The following is a 17,364-nucleotide window of genomic DNA, read 5'->3' on the forward strand; positions in this document are numbered from 1 at the left end:
CAGTCAGCAATGGAACACAGACACACTGGCACCGTCCAATTCTTAAAGGGGAGTTCTGACGAATGGTCATCGACCTGAAACGTTAACTCTGTTTCTCTCTTCATAGATACTGCTTGACCTGCTGAGTTTCTCCTGCATTTTCTGTATTTATCTTAAAGGGGAGGGTTGATCTTGCTCTCCACCCACATCCTGCTCATTGCAGCCTTGAATCTCGGCCTGAATCTCAGCCTGGAGAGACCTGTACATCAAATCTGCTGGAAAGAACAATGGAGAGAACCAGGGAAAGAGCTCAGAGTGCAGCCCCCATAATCTCTTCTAAATCGATACAAGGAAGGGCAAATCAAAATCAACCTGCAAAGTGCTGCTCAGTACCCAAATCTCCTTCACACAACATTGAATCTCTCCAGAAGTCACTCTCTCTCTCTCTCTCTCTCTCAGAATGCGTGGTGTAAAAATGTCACCGACAAAAAAAGGCAGGAAGCGGTCGCCTTTAAATAGCACTCCCCTAGTTCCTTTCTGACAGCATAACGCTCCCCTCAACCTGTCATTGCTAGCGGCAGGCGGTAAGGCAGGGGGCGCCACTCAATTTCTGGTCCGGGGCGCTAACGGGGCATTGCGCACTCGACTGACGTCACAATCTGCTGGCGCAGGAGATCGTGGCGGTAGTGTTTAGCGCTGCCGCAAAATGTCTAGTTAATTTCGCGAGCGGCGCAAACATCGCTGTGCCCGGGCGCTGGTTGCTTTGCGCCCCTCTTAAGGTGCTAACGGGAGGCGCAAACAACTGAATTTTTCCCCCAATGAATGGTAGGACTCTAGGAAGGACAGAGGATCAGAGGGACCTTGGTGTGCATGTACATAGATCCCTGAAGGCAGCAGGACAGGTAGATAAGGTGGTTAAAAAGGCACATGGGATACTTGCCTTCATTAGCCGAGGCGTAGAATATAAGAGCAGGAAGGTTATGATGGAGCTGTACAAAACGCTAGTTAGGCCACAGCTGGAATACTGTGTGCAGTTCAGGTCGCCACACTAAAGGAAGGATGTGATTGCATTGGAGAGGGTGCAGAGGAGATTCACCAGGATGTTACCTGGGCTGGAGCGCTTCAGCTATGAAGAGAGACTGGACAGGCTGGGGTTGTTTTCCTTGGAGCAGAGAAGGCTGAGGTGTACAAAATTATGAGGGGCATAGATAGGATAGATAGAAAGGAACTTTCCCCCTTAGTAGAGGGGTCAATAACCAGGGGGCATAGTATCAAGGTAAGGGCAGGAGGTTTAGAGGGGATTTGAGGGAAAACTTTTTCACCCAGTGGGTGGTTGGAATCTGGAACTCACTGCCTGAAAAGGTGGTCGAGGCAGGAACCCGCACAACATTCAAGAAGCATTTAGATGAGCACTTGAAACGCCATAGCATACAAGGCTACGGACCAAGTGCTGGAAAATGGGATTAGAATAGACAGGGCTTGATGGCCGGCGCGGACACGATGGGCTGAAGGGCCTCGTTCTGTGCTGTATTATTCTATGGCCTAGCAATTCGGTGGGCTGCGCCACCAGTTAGCGCCTAAGAGGGCACTCAGTGGCTTTAGCGCCACTGGCCACGCCTCCCGCGATATTTAGCTGGGGCGCTAATGGCGGCGTTAGCCTGTTGCGCTGCGCCGCCACCGATGACGTCATCAGTGTGCGCAGCGCCCCGCTACCGCCCCGATCTCGATATTCGGTAGCCCCCGCCTCTGTAGCGCCGTTCGCAACTCGCGCCCGGTTCACGGGGCCTACCTGTGGCGGCAGTGGCGCAAATTAAGGTGGAGGTGCGGGGCGGCCGTTTTTTTTCGGCGGCCGCCTGCCAGCGCCTCCGTCCCCAGCCTCCTGATCTCCCTCCGCGGCAGTGCCGGCTGTTTTCTGAGAGCCCGGCACTTCTCCTCGGTGCCGGGCTCTTTTGCCGGCACTCGCGATCTCTGATCGCGCTGGTGCAGGCCCCTCCCCCTTAAGAATGGGAGGAAGGCTTGCCGTACCGTAGCACGCCGTGCCGCAGCGTGTGGCGCTGCGGCACATTGCGCTGCAATATTCAGTTTCAGCGCCCTAGGAGGGACGCGGAGCACCTCGAGCCTCGCCCCGTGTCCCTCTTGGGGCGTTCAAGCTGAATTTCCGGCGGTCGCAACTGCTCCGATCGCTGCGCTAATTCCGGCGCCCAGGCGAGCTTGCCGCCCCGTTTGCGGCTCCACCGAATTTCTCCCCCGATGACTCTATGACATTCTGCTATAGCACAAAAATGCAAAACTTATTTGTCTTCAAGGGAATTTCAAAGACAAGTGAGAAACCCATAGACCCAGCTAAGATTCACAAATTGCTATCACAAGCCCCACTATAACCTTACTGGATTACAACGTATCGTTGAATTCTGCTCCGTGGTGTGCTACATTAATCCTTTGAACCACTTTAAATCTGTCACAGAGAGAAAAAAGTAACTCTGCTGTAATGGTAGTTTCACAATTCTACTCACTTTTATAAAATTCACATTACCAGGCTGTTGTAGACCAAACTCATTTCCTTCTTGAAGTTATACTTTGTTATTTTCAAATGCCATAATATAAATTTGGGGCACAGTTGCGCATTTTTTCCAGCATTATTCACCCAAAATCGGCCAAACCAGTGCAAAAAATCGAGGAATTTCAAGCGCAATTTATGTCCAGTGCAAATCGAATTTCTGCGATCTTTTGTGCTGATTTAAAAAAACAGCTCGCTGGAAGCCAGCCATGCCCCCAGGTCGAATTAATCACCATGGCAAGTTTCCGCTAATTGCACCCATTTGCGGGCCTTCGAGGCGGCTCTTAAAATTAAGTTTTATTTGGCGCAAGGCCACTAATAGGCAACTTTAAAAGTTTTCAAATGTTAAAAAATATGATCGAATTCTTCATTAAGATGGAGAATGAAGTAGTTGACTCAGAAACTAGGGTCCTCAATTTAAATAAAGGAAACTACAATGGTCTGAGGAGCGAGTTGGGTAGGATTGATTGGGGAATGGCACTCAAAGGGTTGACGGTGGATAGGCAATGGCAAACATTCAAAGACCGAATGGATGAACTACAGAATTTGTTCATCCCAGTTTGGCATAAAAATAAAACAAAAAGGTGACTCAACCGTGGCTAACAAGGGAAATTAGGGATAGCATAAGATCCAAGGAGAGGACATACAAATTGTCCAGAAAAAGCAATAATCCTGAGGATTGGGAGCAGTTTAGGATTCAACAAAGGAGGACAAAGGGATTAACTAAGAAAGGGAAAATAGAATATGAGAGTAAGCTTGCGTGGAAAATAAAAACTGACTGTAAAAGCTTTTATAGGTATGTGAACAGAAAAAGATTGGTGAAGTCAAGCGTAGGTCCCTTGCAGTCAGAATCGGGGGAATTTACAATGGGGAACAAAGAAATGGCAGACCAACTCAAAACATATTTTGGTTCTGTCTTCACAAAGGAGGACACAAATAACCTCCCAGAAATGCCAGGGAACATAGGGTCTGATGAAAGGGTGGAACTGAAAGAAATCAGTATTTGTAGGGAAATGGTGTTAGGAAAATTGATGGGACTGAAGGCCGATAAATCCCCAGGACCTGATAATCGACATCCCAGGGTACTTAAGGAAGTGGCCCTAGAAATAGTAGATGCATTGCTGGTCATCTTCCGGAACTCGATCGACTCTGGAACAGTACCCATGGATTGGAGGGTAGCTAATGTTACCCCACTATTCAAAAAAGGTGGCAGAGAAAAAGCGGGGAATTATAGACCGGTAAGCCTGACATCGGTAGTGGGGAAAATGCAAGAGTCCATTATAAAAGATGTAATAGCAGAGCACTTGGAAAGCAGTGACAGGATCGGACAAAGTCAACATGTATTTACAAAAGGTAAATCATGCTTGACTAATCTACTGGAATTTTTTGAGGATGTAACTAGTAAAATAGATAAGGGAGAACCAGTGGATGTGGTGTATTTGGACTTTCAGAAGGCTTTCGATAAGGTCCCACATAAGAGATTAGCGTGCAAAATTAAGGCACATGGGATTGGGGGCAAGGTATTGACTTGGATAGAGAACTGGTTGGCGGACAGAAAGCAAAGAGTTGGAATAAACGGGTCGTTTTCCGAGTGGCAGGCAGTGACTGGTGAGGTACCGCAAGAATCGGTCCTAGGACCCCAGCTGTTCACAATATATATTAATGATCTGGACGAGGGAATTGGATGTAATATCTCCAAATTTGCAGATGACACAAAGCTGGGTGGGAGGGTATGCTGTGAGGAGGAGGTCATGAAACTCCAGTACGATTTGGACAGGTTAGGTGATTGGGCAGAAACATGGCAAATGCACTATAATGTGGATAAATGTGAGGTTATCCACTTTGGTGGCAAAAACAGGAAGGCAGATTATTATTGGAATGGCAATAGATTGGGAGAAGGGGAAGTGCAACGAGACCTGGGTGTTCTTGTGCACCAGTCACTGAAGGTAAGCATGCAGGTGCAGCAGGCGGTTAAGAAGGCAAATGGTATGTTGGCCTTCGTAGCAAGAGGGTTCGAGTACAGGAACAAGGATGTCTTGCTACAGTTGTACAGGGCCTTGGTGAGACCGCACCTTGAGTATTGTGTGCAGTTTTGGTCGCCTTATCTGAGGAAGGACGTTCTTGCCATGGAAGGAGTGCAGCGAAGATTCACCAGGCTGACACCTGGGATGGCAGGAATGACGTATGAGGAGAGATTGTGTCGATTGGGCTTATACTCACTGGAGTTTAGAAGATTGAGAGGGGATCTCATCGAAACCTATAAAATTCTGTCAGGCATGGACAGACTAGATGCTGGAAGGATGTTCCCGATGGTCGGGGAGTCCAGAACCAGGGGTCATAGTCTAAGGATAAGGGATAGGCCATTTAGGACTGAAATGAGGAGGAATTTCTTCACCCAGAGAGTGGTGAACCTGTGGAATTCTCTGCCACAGAGGGCGGTGGAGGCCAGTTCATTAAATATATTCAAGAAAGAGTTGGATATATTTCCTAAGGCTAAAGGGATCAAGGGATATGGGGAGAAGGCAGGGACAGGGTACTGAATTTGGATGATCAGCCATGATCTCATTGAATGGCGGAGCAGGCTCGAAGGGCCGAATGGCCTACTCCTGCTCCTATCTTCTATGTTTCTATGTTAATTTACTAAGAAACTGATTACTGTACACCAATGAAACCATTAAATGGTTCTGTATAGTTTTTTAAAGTCATTTTTAGTTATTTAAAATCGGGTAACTCACAGGTGGAGGACTAGACACTCTTAATAAAAATGCTTATTTTTTTGTGATTAAACCCATTTTCAGCTGCATTAATAAAACTCCACCAGGTTACCACTCTTCAATATATCAAGGAATATTTTTTAATGCAGAGGAAAAAGAACGATTACATCCTATTATTCTGACCGATTACGCTGGTTCATGGAAGATTTTACGTTTGTGATTATGGAAATGAATTTTCGTGGAAACTTGAACTGTAACCAGTGCAATTTCAAGCGGAATTTACGCCCAATTTCCTGATTGCACCCAAAGCGGAAACTCTACCCAGAGTTTTTAAAACACACATTATTGCTGAAATGTGACAACTTCAAAAGCCTATCTATAAAACCAAAGGAACTGTACTGGTTATAGTACTGGACTAATAATCCAGAGGCCTGGATGAATAATTCATCAATTCAAATCCCACTATGGCAGTTTGAAAATTTGAATGCAGTTTACAAAATTTGGAAATAAAAAGCTGGTATTAGTAAAATTGACCATGAAGCTATCGGATTGTCACAGAAACCCATCTGGTTCATGAATGTTCTTTAGGAAAGGAAACCTGTCTTCCTTACCCAGTTTGGCCTTTATGTGACTCCAGTTCCATATCAACATGGTTGACTATTAACTGCCCTCTAAAGTGGCCAAGCAAGCTACACAGTTGTAAAAAAAAAACCTGCTAGAACACACCTTCTCAGGGCAACTGGGGATTCGCGATAAATGCCGCTGTTGCCAGCGACACCCACATCCCGAGAATAATTTTTTTTTAAAAAGCATTTCCTCTGAGTCCCTTAATCGTAAGGTATGCTACAATGAGCTGGCACACTTCATTGCCAAAATCACATCATCTACACATTGAGGATTATTTTTGATGCGTGCAGTTTTCTACACAATACAGTAGAGAAAATAAAAAAATCAAGATTTCAAATGTTCAATTGGCCAAAGACCTAGGAGCTTAGAGGTTCATTTCACAAACATACCGGTCACGAATTTAATTTCCAATGCAATGTTACTGTTCAATTTGACATTTAAACTTGTATTGACTTTCTTTTGTTCTTTGAAGAATAGCAGTTGAGGGGAAGGATGCAGTAATGATCCTAGGTAAACAGCAAGTCTAAAAAAAACTGTTTGGCATGGGATTAATTCTTTTTAGCTCTTTTCTTTTTAAGTCAGGTTACAGTACAAGCATAGTTCCCTGTATATTGGACAAGAAGCATGCTGGTGTCGATGCCACCTGACTCACGAGTCTTATGCAGCCCATGGCAAGACCAAAGTAAACTTGCAAGATTCACGAAGCCTGAAGGGTCTTCCCAGCTGCCTACATTTGCGACTGCACCAAGTTTGATTTGGGGCTGCTGCCAGCTGCATGAGACCTGCGGGTTGGGAGCTGGTGGCACGAGCGTGGCACTTAACCCAGCATATATCGCAAAAAAGTTTTGGGTGGAGCATGGGCAGAGCTGAGGCGAGCAGTTAACAGAAATTCTTAAGATAACTAATGATCTGACCTCACAGAAAGAAAAACTGGCATTGTGTGTGTTGCATTGAAACAAGTGATTGAAGATAAAAGAAAGACAGATATTTTAACAGCCAATTACTGTTGAAATGTCGTTTTTTGTTTTCCAGCAAATGCACATCAATTTGCATACCATAAGGACCCATAAACTACAATTAGATAAACGGCCAGATAATCTGTTTTTACTTGTGTTGGCTGATGGCTAAATGTTGGCCAGTATATCAGGAGAACTCCCTGCACTTCTTCAAAGAAGTGCCATGGGATTTATTACGTTCACCTCAACAGGCAGACAGGTTCTTGGTTTAACGTCTCATCCGAAAGACGGCACCTCCGACAATGCAGCAGTCCCTCAGTACTGCGAACACATAAAAAGAAATAGAATAACTGTGATACTGAGATTAGGCCCAAAGCTCTGGAATTCCATCCCTGAACCTCTCTACCTCTCTCTGCCTTTAAGATGCTCCTTAAAACCTATCTTTTGTCCTAATATGTGGCTCGGTGTAAAATGTTGTCTGATTATGCTCCTGTGAAGCACCTTGTGATGATTTACAACATTAAAGGCGCTATATAAATGAAAGTTGTTTTTGATTACTGGCTATGAATGTAAGTGTAAAACAAGTACATTAAAAAAAAGTCAGTACAGATGGAGGCCATTGAGCCCAATGTGCCCATGCAGGTGGTAGTTTCCCCAACGAAGCTATTTACTCGAATGTCTCTTCCCAGGGTTTTTTTTACCTGTGCCCTTTAATATCTTTTTTTCAATCAAGTGTTTACCAAATTCTCCATAAATATCATGATTTCACTGTTGTCATCAAAATGGAACAAAAGTAGCCAGAAAAGAACTACAACACATATGCTCTATTTATAATGGCCCAGAAATTCGGGTCGGGGGCTTCCCGCGGGTGCAAGCCCCCGACCTGCACTTACCTACCGCGCCGGCCGTTGAGCTGTGGGCCCCTGTGGAATTGCGATCCTGGGCCTCCTCCAACTGCCGGCGTGCAGTGCTTGCGTACCCCAGGGGCGCAGTTAGTTCAATGCATCCCCTGGGATCACGTGGGCCATGGAGAGCCAATGGTAGCAGGGAATGCTTCATTCAGAAGTTTAACAGGAAGACCTGTCAAACCTATAATTACTATAAGCCCCAAAACATCACAAAATCTTCAAATAAATTTTTTAAAAATCACATTTTTAAAATAAACTATAAATTACATAAAATAACTATTTTAAACAATAATCTAAATTTTTGAAAAAGATCATTTTATTTTCTAACGGGGCTAAAAATAAACTTACCTTTCTTTAAAGTATTTAAAAATAATAAACCTGTGGAAAAAATGTTTTAATTTTAATTCATTCACCACTTACCTTGTAAAAAGCAGGCCTTGCGACTGCTTTTTACATGTCTAACTTCTGGAGACATACCTTCCCAGGAAAACCTACCAAAAAAACGTAAGTTCGATGCGCACGCGCTGCCTCTCCTGCGTACGCGTTCGACTTCTTAACCCCTTCTTTCAGGGGAACGGAAGTGCCGGTTTCCCGCGCATGTGCAGTGCATGCACGAAACCGGCACTTCCATTGGGCTTACGGGTGAGTACCCTGTGCGTACTCACCCGTGGAGACCCGAATTTCTGGGCCAAATTTATCTCATGCCTCAGACTGTGAGGTACGGCTACTCAGGCAACTTGTCATTGTCTAGTGACGATGGTTGCTGAAATTAAGCTCCGTTGGTGATGGTTTGCCTTATGGCTGTGAGAGACGGGCATAAACACAGAAACAAATGGTGAACCTCCTATTGCTCTGTACTGCTTGTGTTATTTATTGCCAACATTTTCTTATCCAGAATGCTTTCCTCAGAGATTTTTATTTTTTGAGAGAGACTTCTATAGTCAAAGAGACCACAGTTTGCAAATTCTAGCCATTCTTCTGAACATTTTACAAGTAACGTCATTTTCACTGATACAATCTTACAAAGAGCACAATATTATACTTTATTTGTTTATTACACTATACAGTTTTTAAAATAGTTGAAGTGGTACCAAAAGGTAATTTATGTGACTGCTTTTATTAATTTACTGGTACTTAATTAATTAAAGAATGATTGAATCATTTCACGTATCAGCTTTATAAATATTCATAAATCAAAGCTTAATAGAATCATGCATATATTTTGGCTTATATATAACTAAAACAATCCTCTGAATCCAAAAGTAGAATTTTTCTGTGATTATTATTTTTCAATACATGATTAAAATTGAATGAAATAAAGAAATAACAAGCTTTTAAATAGTGCCCTTTCACATCCACAGGACATCTCCCTCACTGTCACACAGTAGCTATACATCCAATGATTTACCTTTGAAGTGAATTCACTGTTGTTATATGGATGAAAGGGGTAGTTAATTTGCACATAGCAAGATGTCATAACCAGCAAATGAGATGAATGACCAGTTGATGTGTTTCTGTTTTTTTATGCATTCACAGGATGTGGGCGTCACTGGCAAGGTTTATTGCCAATCCCTAATTGCTCTTGAGAAGGTGGTGATGAGCCGCCTTCTTCAACCGCTACAGTCCTTGTGGTGAAGGTATTCCCACAGTGCTGTTAGGGAGGGAGTTCCGGGATTTTGGCCCAGCGACGATGAAGGAACGGCGATATATTTCTAAGTCAGAATGGTGTGTGACTTGGAGGGGAACTTGGAGGTGGTGGTGCTCCCATCCACCTGCTACCCTCGTCTTTTTAGGTGGAAGAGGTCGTGGGCTTGGGAGGTGCTATCAGAGAAGCCTTGGCAAGTTGCTGCAGTGCATCTTGTAGATGGTGCACACTGCAGCCATGGTACGCTGGTGGTGGAGGGACTAAATGTTTAAGGTGGGGGATGGGATGCCAAACAAGTAGGCTGCTTTGTCTTGGATGGTGTCGAGCTTCTTGAGTGTTGTTGGAGCTGCACTCATCCAGGCAAGTGGAGAGTATTCCATCACACTCCTGACTTCTGCCTTGTAGATGATGGAAAGGCTTTGTGGAGTCAGAAGGTGAGTCACTCATTGCCGAATACCCAGCCTCTGACCTGCTCTTGTAGCCACAGTATTTATGTGGCTGGTCCAGTTAAGTTTCTGCTCAATGGTGACCCCCCCCCAGGATGTTGATGGTGGTGGATTCGACGATGGTAATGCCATTGAATGTCAAGGGGAGGTGGTTAGACCCTCGCTTGTAGGAGACAATCATTGCCTGGCACTTCTGTGGCACAAGTGTTACCTGCCACTTATCAGCCCAAGCCTGAATGTCATCCAGGTCTTGCTGCATGCGGAGTCTGAGGAGTTGCGAATGGAACTGAACACTGTGCAGTCATCAGCAAACATCCCCATTTCTGACCTTATGATGGAGGGAAGGTCATTGATGAAGCAGCTGAAGATGGTTGGGCCTAGGACACTGCCCTGAGGAACTCCTGCAGCAATGTCCTGGGGCTGAGATGATTGACCTCCAACAACCACAAACCTATTCCTTTTGTGCTAGGTATGACTCTAGCCAGTGGAGAGTTTTCCTTTATTCCCATTGACTTCAAAGGCAGTCACTCTAGAATTCAGCTCTTTTGTGCATGTATGGACCAAGGCTGTAATGAGGTCTGGAGCTGAGTGATCCTGGCGGAACCCAAACTGAGCATCAGTGAGCAGGTTATTGGTGAGTAAGTACCACTTGATAGCACTGTCGAAGACACCTTCACTTTGCTGATGATTGAGAGTAGACTGCCGGGGCGGTAATTGGTCAGATTGGATTTGTTCTGCTATTTGTGGATAGGACATACCTGGGCAATTTTCCACTTTGTTGGGTAGACGCCAGTGTTGTAGCTGTACTGGAACAGTTTGGCTAGAGGCGCGGCTATTTCTGTAGCACAAGTCTTCAGCACTACGGCCGGGATGTTGTTGGGGCCCATAGCCTTTGCTGTATCCAGTGTGCTCAGCCGTTTCTTGATATAAGAGGAAGTGATTCAAATTGGCAGAAGACTGGCTTCTGTGATGGTGGGGACCTCAGGAGGAAGCTGGAATGGACCATCTACTCGGCACTTCTGGTTGTAGATGGTTGCAAATGCTTCAGCCTTGTCTTTTGCACTCACGTGCTGGGCTCCACTATCGTTGAGGATGGGGATGTTCATGGAGCCTTCTCCTCCTGGTAATTGATTAATTATCCACCAACATTCACGACTGCATGTGGCGGGACTGCAGAGCTTTGATCTGATCTGTTGGTTGTGGGATCGCTTAGTTTTGTCTATCACATGCTGCTTCCGCTGTTTATCATGCGTGTTGTGCTGTGTTGTAGCTTCACCAGGTTGGCACCCCATTTGTAGGTAGTCCTGGTGCTGCTCTTGGCATGCTCTTCTACACTCCTCATTGAACCAGGGTTGGTCCCCTGGCTTGATGGTAACGGTAGAGTGAGGAATATGCCAGGCCATGAGGTTACAGATTGTGGTCGAATACAATTCTGTTGCTGCTGATGGCCCACAATGCCTCATGGATGCCCAGTTTTGAGCTGCTAGATCTGTTCTGAATCTATTCCATTTAGCACGGTGGTAGTGCCACACAACATGATAGAGGGTGTTCTCAGTGTGAAGGTGGGACTTTTGTCTCCACAAGGACTGTGCGTTGGTCACTGCTACCAATATTGTCATAGACTGATGCATCTGCGACAGGTAGATTGATGAGGACGAGGTCTCTCGTGTTGGTTGTCTCACCACCTGCTGCAGGCTCAGTCTGGCAGCTGTGTCCTTCAGGACTCGGCCAGCTCGATCAGTAGTGGTGCTACTGAGCCACTCTTGGTGACGGACATTGAAGTCCCCCACCTAGAGTACATTCCGTGCCCTTGCTACCCTTGGTGCTTCTTCCAAGTGGTGTTCAACATGGAGGAGTACTGATTCATCAACTGAGGGAGGGCGGTAGGTGGTAATCAGCAGGAGGTTTCCTTGCTCATGTTTGACCTGATGCCATGAGACTTCATGGGGTCCGGAGTCAATGTTGAGGACTCCCAGGGCCACTCCTTCCCGACTGTATACCACTGTGCCATCAGCTCAGGTGGGTCTGACCTGCCGGTGGGACAGGACATACCCAGAGATGGTGAGGGAGGAGCCTGGGATGTTGGCTGAAAGGTATGATTTTGTGAGTTTGCTTATGTCAGGCTGTTGCTTGACTAGTCTGTGGGACAGCTCTCCCAATTTTGGCACAAGTCCCCAGATGTTAGTGAAGAGGACTTTGCAGGGTTGACTGGGCTGGGTTGTGGCCGAATCTGGTGCCTAGGTCAATGCTGGGTGGTCCATCAGGTTTTATTCTTATTGTTGTTTTTCGTAGCGGTTTGATACAACTGAGTGGCTTGCTAGGCCATTTCAAAGGGCAGTTAAAAGTCAACCACATTGCTGTGGGTCTGGTGCTGGTTGAAGGAGGGCCGTGACCCAGATGCTGGGCGAACTCTCCACTCTTCTACAAATAGCACCATTGGATCTTTAACATCTATCCAAACTAGTTTAAAATTTCTTCCGGAAGACAGTGCCTCTTCCTCAGTACGGCACTGAAGTGTCAGCTTAAGTTGTATATTCATGTCTTGCAGTGAGGCTTGAACCTACAACCCTCTTACTCAAGAGGCAAGAGTTCAACAAACTAACCTAAGCTGACAATGACGTGTACTATTTTGCCCCATGTATCTCATGAACTGTATCTTAGTCATTCATAGTCATGCACCTCATTTGCGGGCAAAGAGATTTCCTTCACATTAATAGTTTCCATTTTGATAACCTAGATTAGAATCTAGAGAATTCATGACTTCTTGGCAGTTCTCTGAAAAGCCATGAATATAGTTCCTGTATAGAAATGCTTATTGTGATACATTGGAAGCAGAATTAAACATCTACTTCAGCCAACTACTGTTCAGTTATGTTTGTGGTTTTATTTATAGAACAATTGTTCTTATAGAGCCAGTTCAAATAGCAAAGCATCAACAACAATAACAACCAATTGCATTTATATAGCACCTTTAATGTAGTAAAACATCCCAAGGCACTTCACAGGAGCATTATCAAACAAAATTTGACACCGAGCCACTTAAGGAGATATTAAGGCAGATGATCAACAGCTTGGTAAAAGAGGTAAGTTTTAAGGAGCATCTTAAAGGAGGAATGAGAAGTAACGAGAAGTAGAGAGGCGGAGAGGTTTAGGGAGGGAATTCCAGAGCTTAGGCAGCTGGAGACACAGCCGCCAATGGTGGAACATTACTCGGAATATAGGAACAGGAGTACGCCATTCAGCCCTCAAGCTTGACATTATTATAAGTTATGGAAATCTCTATCTAAGTATAATTTGATGAATCACGATAGTTGTAAACTGAAGGAATAGATTGCTAGCTAGGAAAGACTTATTTGAAGATTTCTAAAAATATGTGGACAGAATTCTGATTCTACTGGAACAAAAATAGCACAGCTGTACAATTCTCATCATTCATCGACAAATTGTTGCCTTGATAGTACGCTGGACACACTGAGTCATTCTTCAGTTTTCTGCTCCTGAGTCCATAAATTCTGGGAAGTTATATGGGGCTGCAAACATTAAAAAATGTCACTGCACATGTGCACTTCACCCTAGAATGTACTGCAAAATGTTGGGATGGTGTCACAAGTTACGTCATTGCAGACGATTCTGGGCCATCGAATTAAAAACCCAAATCAGCCTTGCAGCAGATACGAGGCAAAGTGAACAGAACCCACCAAATTAAACTGATTTCTATTCCAGTTTTTCCCCAGTCCTTTAAAAAAAACTGTAGTGGTTATTGTGGGACTCGATGGACTGATTTTAGTGTCTTCTCGTTTCCAAAGTGCATTACAACCGGCATGTTACACATTTCCTCTTTCTGGTGATTTCAGCAGTGGACAGGAAGGGGTTAGGGCTGCTTCATGAATTTTTGATTGGTGAAATAATCTAATTGTGATGTACACAATATCTGCACAAGAAAATATTGCTGTTAGTTTTCCTGTCTTTCTGTACACTATAGTCCCTGTCATGCATCAAGGAAATTGTGTCCGATGTGGTCCATTGCTGATGGGTTCTATTTAATTGCCTTTTGGATAATTGGTGGATGTTTGTCACGTACTTGTTGAAAGTAGACTGAAGGTTATTTAAGCCTCTGTGTATGCTGTACTAGGGTATGGATATGGAGCCAGTCAGCACTAACAAGACCCTCAATAAATAAAATAGGATTTATGAGTCTATAATTTCTGTAGGTTTTGCTTACTTGGCTTGCTTCAGGGCCTTTGACTTTTCCAACTTTATAGGTTTAACTATGCCTACTAATGCCAACATTTACAGTACCAATCCACATCTCCCAGTTTGCTGGCCTATTGCTGTACAAGTATTGTTTGATGCTGAAGGACAGGAGAAAGGCCAAGAGAGGAAAAATAAAAGAGATAAAGAGTGAAAGCAAAAAGAGTTTGTGTATCAAAATAACTTATTTTATCATCATTTCCACTTTTGCACTTGTATGTATCCAAAAAACAGAGAAAAAACATGAAAGGGACTTGCAGGAAAACAAAGTGTAGTAGAGATTTGCTATATGATTCAAAGAGATCAAGATAAAAGGGATCAAATAAAAAATTATAAAGCCATAGAAGTTTACAGCACACAAGGAGGCTCTTCAGCCCATCATGTCTGTGCTAGCTCTTTGCTAAAGCAATCCAACATGAATCCCACAATCCTGCTTTCTTCCCATAGCCCTGTAACTTCCACTGCTTGAACTGTTTATAAGTAAAGGCAGAGTAAGCACCAAAAAACATTAATTAGGTGTAGGTTCAAACGAGTATCATTGTTTAGAAACAGTGTCAAAAATAGCTTATACTTAATCAGTTTGGTTACTTGTGCGGCAGATTGTAACTGAGTCAGAGATGACTTGACCTTTCAAGAACAACTCAATACAAATTCATAAAGATTTTGTGCTGTGAAGACCATAACTCTGCCCCTATTTTTTTTCACATGGCAGCTGTTGATGATCCTGCCATTCCCATTTACACCTTGTGGTGATTATTCTTTATGTTTAGTAAGAAGTATTGTGATTGGTTGTTTGTTTCCTGCTTTGGGATATATGCTGTAATCTCATTGGTAGTTGATGTCATGTGATTTGTGGTGGCCATCTTAAATTCAGTTCTTTCCAGCCTTTAGTTGGGACTGGGTGTTGAAGATGTGCTACAGGATTTTTAAGTTAATAAAGCCTAGATTAGAAAGGCAAATCTATTCTTTATTTCACACCTCTTCTAGATTCCTCTTTTGTTTCTTTATTTGTCCCATTACCATCTCCTTTTGCCTTGCATCATCATCCCTTTTGCCTTTTAATGACTCCTGCTTTCCACCCTATCACAGACCTTCCCTTTTGTTCTTTCCCTGCCTCTGGACCTGCTTAAAATCTGTTACATCTCTAAATTTTTCCAGTTCTGACCAAAGGTCATCAACCTGAAATGTTAACTCTGTTTCTCTCTGCAAGTTGTGCTCCAGTTTGTTCCCACTCCAATATTTCTCAGTCTGAAGTTCAGCATTTGGCATTGTAATGGATCTAAGGTAAACTAAAGGCAGCAGATGAAAATTGTAGGTCATCACATTATGAGAATGATTATTAATATAACCATTCCACAGAGGATAAGACGTAAACGGAACTGAGTTACATGGTAGCCAATTATGTTATGGTTCAGATGCTGTCATAAACTGCAGGAGTGAAGGTTGAGTGGCTCATCAGCTGAATCCCAAGATGTCTAATTATCTGCAAATATATTCCATGATGTCTTACGTACAAAGTGTACAATTGAAGTCCGTGGATCAATTTTATTTAATTTTCGGTGTCGTGGTGGACTTTAACAGGTGTAACGCTCTGGTTATTGAATCACATGACATGAACTGAAGCGCAGTTGTAGAAGTTGATGCAAATGTCAGTGTTATCAATCGAGCATTATCTCTTCAGTTTAACGTGGCAGTCAGTGGATTAGCACATTCGGCATGAGCAGCTATATAATTTCAGCAATAAACTTCAAGGTACAGGTTAAGGATTATGAAAATTGGGTTTTACCAACTGTAACATAGCTGCTGGAAATTCCAGCATGTGTTGCTGGATTGGGAACTTAACTTGAATGTGAGGCTTTCAAGTTAACAGTTTAAAGTCAAACATTGCGATAAATTCCACTGATATGAAAGAAATTTTGATGAAAGGGAAGCCCATGCAAGGGAGTTTCAGGATGTTTTTTGTTCTTGAAGGGACAAACACCTTCGTTTTTTTTCAACATTTTTTTTGTTTGAAGAGCAACCATCAGAAAACTAACTAACTGCTGGGAGTGTTGGTGTTCATTGCTGAACACTGAAATATATGGTGACATGCATTTCTCTGATTCGACTTTAGAAGCTTACAGAAAATAAATATATTTTTCACAGATGATATATGAAAAAAAAGGCCGTTCAGTATTGTGCATTTTTGCTGTTGCTGTTAAATGTAGTTTATTCTCATTGTGATCAAAGATATTGTTGAAATTCAGATTTTTCTCTTGGTATGTTTCCTTGACTACACACAATAAAGATGTGTTAGTGTGTCCAATCAGGCCAGCAGAGCGTTTTCGAGATCTACAACCAGAGGAGGTGACGGACTTGTTTCAGACAAGCCAGAAAGTTGCAAAGGTCGTGGAGCAGCATTTCAAAGTAACATCTCTAACCATTGCCATTCAGGTTTGTAAATTAACGGTGATTCCTTTGAATAGTGAATAAACAGTTATTTGACTGGAAATATTTCAATTCTGCAACATACAGTACAGTATTTAGAATGATTGTACCAATGAGGAATTTGAAGCATGGGCATTTCAAAAAGTGCTGTTCGTTTGACAGATTCTAAGACATTTACTTGCTGCATCTTTCCTGTGGCTGCTGCACTGAGCATTTGGTTGTTTGGCTGTCAGTGTGATGAGGTTCACCTTTGTGTAAATATGGTAGAAATGGCTCGCATTTTCAAGACATGTTATTTGACAAAAGTGGCATAATCCTAGAAGATTACATTCGTTGTTCACTAGAAGAAAGGCAATCAACTGAAACATAGAGGCAGATTGGCAGAGGAAGAAATAAGCGAGCCATCTGCAGCTCAGCTTCTTCTTAACTTTCATTTTAACTCGAGTGTTTTTCTCCCCCCACCTCTTGTTCCCTATAGGAGACATGTCACACAGCTTCCTTTAGTCCACAACCAGGTATGCCTCCAGCCATTAAAGACTTTTCCCCTGATCCCCAGTGACTTCAGTTTTACTGGGGCTCCTTGGTGCTACACTTTGTCAAATACTGCTTTGATGTCACAGTGGTCACTCTCCCCTCATCCCCTGGAATTCAGCACTTGTGTCCATGTTTGGGCTAAGACTATAATGAGGACTGGAGCCAAGTGGTTCTGGCAGAACCCAAACTGAGCATTGGTGAACAGGTTATTAGTGAGTAAGTTCCGCTTGATAGTACTATTGGCGACACCTACCATCACTTTGCTGATGATTGAGAGTAGGCTGATGGGGCGGTAATTGGCCAGGTTGGATTTGTCCTGT

At 43.6% G+C, this 17,364-nt stretch overlaps 1 protein-coding gene across 3 annotated transcripts in view; it reads left to right on the forward strand.

Annotated features, from left to right (window-relative positions):
• Window positions 1-17,364, forward strand: part of fhit (fragile histidine triad diadenosine triphosphatase) — a 1,230,589-nt gene that overhangs the window by 791,111 nt on the left and 422,114 nt on the right. For all 3 annotated transcript variants that reach the window (XM_086001534.1, XM_086001536.1, XM_086001535.1), the window contains one exon: window positions 16,371-16,516. In XM_086001534.1, coding sequence (XP_085857660.1) covers window positions 16,371-16,516 — 146 coding nt within the window. The remainder of the gene's footprint in view (window positions 1-16,370; window positions 16,517-17,364) is intronic.

The sequence above is a fragment of the Somniosus microcephalus genome, chromosome 11 (genome assembly GCF_052327205.1).
Source record: "Somniosus microcephalus isolate GS21.2 chromosome 11, FLI_Smic_1.0, whole genome shotgun sequence".
NCBI classification, from domain to species: Eukaryota; Metazoa; Chordata; class Chondrichthyes; order Squaliformes; family Somniosidae; genus Somniosus; species Somniosus microcephalus.